At 42.6% G+C, this 6,608-nt stretch overlaps 1 protein-coding gene across 3 annotated transcripts in view; it reads left to right on the forward strand.

The window, feature by feature from the left end:
- nf1 (neurofibromin 1) overlaps positions 1–6,608 on the forward strand; it is a 136,404-nt gene that overhangs the window by 115,310 nt on the left and 14,486 nt on the right. For all 3 annotated transcript variants that reach the window (XM_015400359.1, XM_015400358.1, XM_015400361.1), the window contains 8 exons: positions 2,172–2,451; positions 2,571–2,785; positions 2,974–3,035; positions 3,108–3,249; positions 4,072–4,173; positions 4,692–4,832; positions 5,323–5,449; positions 5,640–5,771. In XM_015400359.1, the coding sequence (XP_015255845.1) occupies positions 2,172–2,451; positions 2,571–2,785; positions 2,974–3,035; positions 3,108–3,249; positions 4,072–4,173; positions 4,692–4,832; positions 5,323–5,449; positions 5,640–5,771 (1,201 nt within the window). The remainder of the gene's footprint in view (positions 1–2,171; positions 2,452–2,570; positions 2,786–2,973; positions 3,036–3,107; positions 3,250–4,071; positions 4,174–4,691; positions 4,833–5,322; positions 5,450–5,639; positions 5,772–6,608) is intronic.

Consider the following 6,608-nt stretch of genomic DNA (forward strand, 5'->3'; position numbering starts at 1 on the left):
ATTTCTTCAGTTTCAGTGAGTCGTGGGAGCCGACATCAACTAGTGTCTACAGATGGTAATAGTAGTAGTAGTGATCATTGCTCTGGGCACCAATCGGCAACTTTCTTTATGGGAACGGGAGTCCCAAATGGCCGTGATGCAATGACGTCGGTTGGATGCCGGAACAGGACGACTCCTATGACAGGAACGAACGAGATAAAAGATTGAGGGGGGCCTAACCAACAGGTTTCGTAGTTCTTTGTCGTCTCCTGATTGCAGAATTCATTTTCACGTGACAGACGAACAGAAAACCAAGAGACGGTGTTGTGACAGATGAGCATACCCAGTCAGACCAGCAAACCCATAATCAATAGCCCTTTATCCCTTGCGCGAAAAATAGACTTTAAACTACCTGAACGGGCGGGTGTCCCTTTAGACATGTACAAAAATAACTATTTAATTATCTACTTTTTTTAAGCATATGGCGATCTGACCTTTAAATTTTTTGTTTGTTTGTACATCACTAAAGGGATACACGTTGAGTTAGTTTAAAGTCTATTGTTCGTCCAAAATTAGTGGGATGAACGCAAATCTGGCGTCTTGCTCATGGGTATTGACTATAGGTATGCTGGTCTGACAGGGTATGATCATCTGACAGAACAGTGGCCGTACCTCAGTCTGCAGTCAAAGGTCAATTTTTTTTTTTGCTGGAGGAATAAATTTACAGAGGGAGACGGTTCATCTCATTCAAAAAATGTTCCTAAAGTTGCAACCAATGAACCTCCAGCTTTTTAACAAGCCGCTCAGCTTTGCAGCGCATCCTGTAAATAAACATCAAACATGTTGTTTATAAAATGGTCTGGATTAAGTGAGTGATGCAGTGATGAGTTTATAGACTCAGGAGGTTAAAGCTAAACTATCCAGAATGTGTTTGACTCGGTTTTATAGTTTGAAGCTTGTAGATCCTCCTGCTGCAAATCTTCATTCTCCTCCTCTGATTCTCACCTTAAATGCAGCTGGAAGCTCTGGACCTTCACAGCTACACTTGATCTTCTGTTGTTTCCGCTGCATGTTTCATCCTGAATGAATGGATTTAATTCAGGATGAAAATATTTTAATATAATTTAATTCAAAATAAAAATATTTTATTTCCAATTAAATGATTTTAACTGACATGATAGTCATTTTTTAAATTAAATTTCTGTCAAATGGAATGAATTTGAATTAAATGTTAAATCCATTTAGATTTTATATACTGTAATTTTTGGACTATAAGCCGCACCTGAATATAAGCCGCAGAAGCTAAATTGCATGATTTGTACATAAACAAGCCGCACCGGACTATAAGCTGCAGGTTTTTTATGATTAATTGCCATATGGTTCCTGCACAGCGAGGATTGTCGGGAAAGAGGCAGCTGTTTGGGGAAGCTCCTATTTATTAACATTTCAACACAATTGAATTGAGACAATTCTTCCTGCTGGCGTCTCCAACGTCTCACCATTGATGCCAAGGTTACGTGCAGCAGTTCTATTTCCTTCGTTTACTGCCAAATTGAATGCCTTTAACTTAAAAGCTGCATCATATGCATTTTAACGTTTGTTTTCCATAATGAGGATGTCACACAAACTGTCTTACGCTCGCTTCCGGAGGACGTCTGCATTCCTGCGCTCGCGGCTACTTGTGTGTTGAAGCAAATGTGACGTCAACATGGACGATGGTAAAATCCATAGATTTAGGAACTGTATTACCCTAGTGGCCGTTGGCTGTAAAAGTCCATAGATAAGCCGCATTGTTATATAAGCCGCAATGTCGAAAAATGGGGAAAAAGTCGCTGCTTATAGTCCCAAAATTTACGGTAAATGTTATTTTAATTTTGAAGTAGATAATTTTGATTTGCATGAAATTATTTTATTTCAAAGTAAACCATTTAATATTAATTTATATTGAATAGAAACAAAATCTGATTAAAAAATGGTCTGATTTAGGATAGGATCACTGATTTCAAATTAAATGATTTGATTAGGAATCAATTTGATTTAGCTTCGCAGGGAAACGCTGAGTCATCCTAACGAGGCCGGATGGGCTCTGCTGAGACGAAGCTCCTTTATTCTGGTTTTATTTCTCTCAGCTGTGGAAGAACCTGCATGAGGAAAAGTGCTGCTGGTGTTCAGCTGCTTCTGTTCTCCTGCAGGTTATCGGTCGGATGTGTAAGATCATCGACAAGACCTGCCTTTCTCCAACTCCCACCCTGGAGCAGCACCTCATGTGGGATGACATTGCCATCCTGGCCCGCTACATGCTCATGCTGTCCTTTAACAACTCTCTGGATGTGGCGGCACACCTGCCCTACCTGTTCCATGTGGTGACCCTTCTGGTAGCCACCGGGCCGCTGTCCCTTCGCGCCTCCACCCACGGTTTGGTGATCAACATCATCCACTCACTGTGCACCTGCTCACAGCTCAGCTTCAGCGGTAGGCAAAGCCGCCATCTTTACTGCTGATCACTGAGAAGCTTGAATACAGCAGATAACCTGATTAAAGCAGCAGAATGTTTGTGATAAAACAGGTTTTATTGTGTTGGTTTATCTCAGAGGAAACGAAGCAGGTCCTGAGGCTGAGCCTGACGGAGTTTTCGTTGCCAAAGTTCTACCTGCTGTTTGGCATCAGCAAGGTGAAGTCCGCTGCCGTCATTGCCTTCCGCTCCAGCTACAGAGACCGCTCCTTCTCTCCAGGCTCCTATGAGAGGGAAACCTTTGCCCTGTCCTCGCTGGAGACGGTCACCGAGGCCTTACTGGAAATAATGGAGGTCAGACAAATATAGGAGCATCTTCTCTTCCTGTCTTTGCAGCAAATTGTCCCAGAAATGTTGTTTAAGCAGATGTTTAGCAGTGTTTTTATTGCTAGAGGCTGGTTCTTTCACCATTATCACTGGTTTTTGGGTGAATTAGACGTCTGTTTGCCACAGCTGCTTGTTTCATCCTCTGTTTACTTCAGGCTTGTATGAGAGACATCCCAACCTGCAAGTGGTTGGACCAGTGGACAGAGCTGGCTCAGAAGTATGTGGCTATTCAGTCATTCATGCATTTAATTCACCATGCAGGATTAACAGCATCTGCGTTTTTTTGTAGGTTTGCCTTCCAGTACAACCCGTCTCTGCAGCCCAGAGCTCTGGTCGTCTTCGGTTGCATCAGCAAGAGGGTGACCCACGGTCAGATCAAGCAGATCATCCGAATCCTCAGCAAAGCCAGCCCTCTGCTCAGCATAGACCGGGTAAGGAATCTCTTTGTGAACCACCGTTTGGACTCGGTCCACTTGAATCTCATCCATTTGTTTCTGTTTTTTTGTTGTTGTTGTTTTATAATTTTTTTGCCAATTTGTTCACTTTAAAAGAACATATGGCTCTACTTTATTACATGTGCTTTCTTTTGCACTCAAGTCAGATAAATTGTCCTGAGCCTTGAGTTTGACACGTGTTTGAAACCAAACCTCTAGATCAGGTTCTGTCTAGTAAAATATGAAAAAAAATAACTACTCTGACTCTGCTGCAGGTATATTAACCCACATATGGTTCTTAGTAATTAGCTAGCCTGGCGAGCCACACTAATTTGGATTGTGTACCACAGCATATTAGCCCGATTACATAGGCAGAGCTAACATACGCTGGAAAGGCTTCAGAGCCAATTGAATAATTATGGGAACACTCCGTACACTTTTGTTTTGAGAGCAGGCTGCACAGAACTTTCCATCAGCCTTGAACTTTTTTGTCACTGAGCTCCACATCCATCCATCCATCCATCTTCTTACACGCTTGTCCCAATTGGGGTCGCGAGGGGTGCTGGTGCCTATCTCCAGCAGTCAATGGGCGAGAACATGGCGAATCCAATATTTCAAATTTATTGGGCTTTTCCGCATTAAAAGGAGTTTGAACATCTAAGATTTTATCCCATCTCTCCTCTGAGTTCAACCCCCACCGTTTATGATGTGTTTATGATCATCTAATTTTCCTGTGGGATCAATAAAGGATATTTGAATGTCTCCTTCATCGCTCTCGTGTTGCTCCTCCTCTGATGGCCGTTTTTCCCCATGTTCAAGGGTCTGGAGAGCTGCTTGAAGGGACCTGATAACTACAACAGCCAGGTACTGATTGAGGCCACAGTCATCGCTTTGACCAAGCTGCAGCCTCTTCTTAGCAAGGTAGGAATCTCTCCTCTGAGTCACATCTTTTCTGTTTTTGAAGATGAAAACCAAAACGTCATCAGGACAATGTCGGATTCTAACCGTATTAAAAGCTGAAGCCAAATTACTTTCTTCTTTTCCAAACCGACTAAGAATATTCCAGGAACATCCCATAACCCTGATCCTCTAGTCCAGGGGTGTCAAACTGGTTCCAGAAAGGGCCGTGTGGCTGCAGGTTTTCTTTCCAACCAAGCAATAGCACACCAGACTCCATTCATCTCATCAAGTGAGTCCAATCTTAACATGATGACTTGATGAGATGAATGGAGTCTGGTGTGCTATTGCTTGGTTGGAAAGAAAACCTGCAGCCACACGGCCCTTTCTGGAACCAGTTTGACACCCCTGCTCTAGTTGAACCCTCTCCTGATTTCGTGTTTGGAGGTTCATGAGTTCTGACCCGTCCAGATGTCTCTGAAGCAGACCGCATGCTGTAACGGTTGCTGATCAACCATCTGCCTCTTGTCTGATGTTTGCAGGACTCTCCGATGCACAAAGCTCTGTTCTGGGTGGCAGTAGCTGTGCTGCAGCTTGACGAAGTCAACTTGTACTCTGCTGGAACCGCGCTCTTGGAGCAGAACCTCCACACTCTGGACACAATGCGCATCTTCAATGACAAGGTAAAGCCTAGGAGGCCTGGGCGCTGCTCCGTGTCTCGTTGCTCTGCTATACTTTGTCTCCTTGGAGCCTTAGCCCTAACTTTGGTTGCAGGACGTTTTCGAGCATAGATGCTTGAAAATAACTGAGTAACAGACCGCCTCTAAAATAGTTTGTTGTATAGTTATTTTTGCCTTTGCTCTCCTGTCAGAGGTAGGTTTGTTTGTTTTTTTGGGTTTGCTTTGTTTTTAAGGTCACTGATGCAGTATTTCTATATTTAGGGAGATTTGAAATTTTAATAAAGAAACAACCAGAAAAAGTTCATAGTTGATCTGGTAAAATCGAGCAGATGCTTCCTGCTCTTCCTCCTCTGGAGGATGACTGCTGAATAGAAAAATAACTTTTAACATAACCTGAGACATTCACTGTTTACGTTTGCATAAGAAAAGGTGACTTTGAACACCAGATTATTTTTCCCCAAATATGTTTTGTTTTTCTTTTTTGCTTCCTCAGAGTCCAGAGGAAGTTTTCATGGAAATAAGGCGTCCTTTAGAGTGGCACTGTAAGCAGATGGATCATTTTGTGGGCCTCAACTTTAGTGCCAACTTCAACTTTGCTTTAGTGGGCCACTTACTCAAAGGTAAAGCTGTTTGCTTCTTCACCATATTTTATTTTAAAGTCCCTGGTGTGATTTCCTGCTAGATTAACCCTGACTCAGAACACAGGAAGTGCTTTCACACAGAAAGCTAAGAATGATGTCTGGTTTTTGAGGCTTTTTTTCGAGGAAGCCAGCATGTTTACATATCTCCTGTTGGTTGGTGTCCCTGCAGGCTACAGACACCCATCACCCACCACTGTGGCGAGGACGGTGCGGATCCTTCACACCCTGTTGGCTCTGACTAGCAAACATCTGAAATGTGACAAGTTTGAGGTCAACACTCAGAGTGTGGCTTATTTAGCAGGTACAAAACAACATGCAAAACATCCGACATCCTGTTTTAAAAACCGAGCTGAAAGGCCAGACCGCTGTGGTTTCAGACCATAGGGCAACCAGGTCTGCCAGGAGTCTGCACCCCTATCTATCTACGCTAGTTTCAGTTAGACTGATAACAGCATAGATAGAAATAACTAGACAGTAAGATGATGATATACCATCCTTTGCTGAACACCAGCAGTGCAACCAGGCCTGTTTTAGGGACATGGAGAGGGAAAACAAAACCAAATCCAGAGGTTTCAAGTAATAAAGTACAAATACTTTGTTACCTTAAGCCCCTATCACACCTTAACGATTTAGCCCGTGTATGCCTGACCGTTTTTCTGGTCGACTGGGGCCTGAAATATATCCCACCTCTGCTGGTTTGGCTATCAGGACGATTAGCCATGTTCAGTCTGGATTTTCCCCACAATATTCCCAGTTCAGACCTCAGGATGATGGACAGAACCAGTAGGGGTCATGGTTCCTCCAGGTCACAGAACCCTAGAAAGAAGGAAGCTCCACAGTGTAGCTGCACATCGCATGCAGGCAGTGTCTGACGAAGTACTCAAATATAATACTGGATTAAATGTATTAATACTCAAATCTTACTAGTAAAGTAAAATTTACCTGGTCAAACATCTACTCTGGTTAAAGTATTAAAGTACTCACTATTAAAAATGCTGAAGTATTGAAAAGTACATTCATTAAAAAGTATTTAAGTTTTCAAAAATACAAATAAAACTTTCTAACATCAGAACATTTCTGTATAATTTTCAGACTAATTTTAAAGAACCTTGTAACTTTAAGAAACCACTTGATATAC

Source organism: Cyprinodon variegatus, unplaced genomic scaffold (genome assembly GCF_000732505.1).
Source record: "Cyprinodon variegatus isolate N-32 unplaced genomic scaffold, C_variegatus-1.0 Scaffold1095, whole genome shotgun sequence".
Classification (NCBI taxonomy): domain Eukaryota; kingdom Metazoa; phylum Chordata; class Actinopteri; order Cyprinodontiformes; family Cyprinodontidae; genus Cyprinodon; species Cyprinodon variegatus.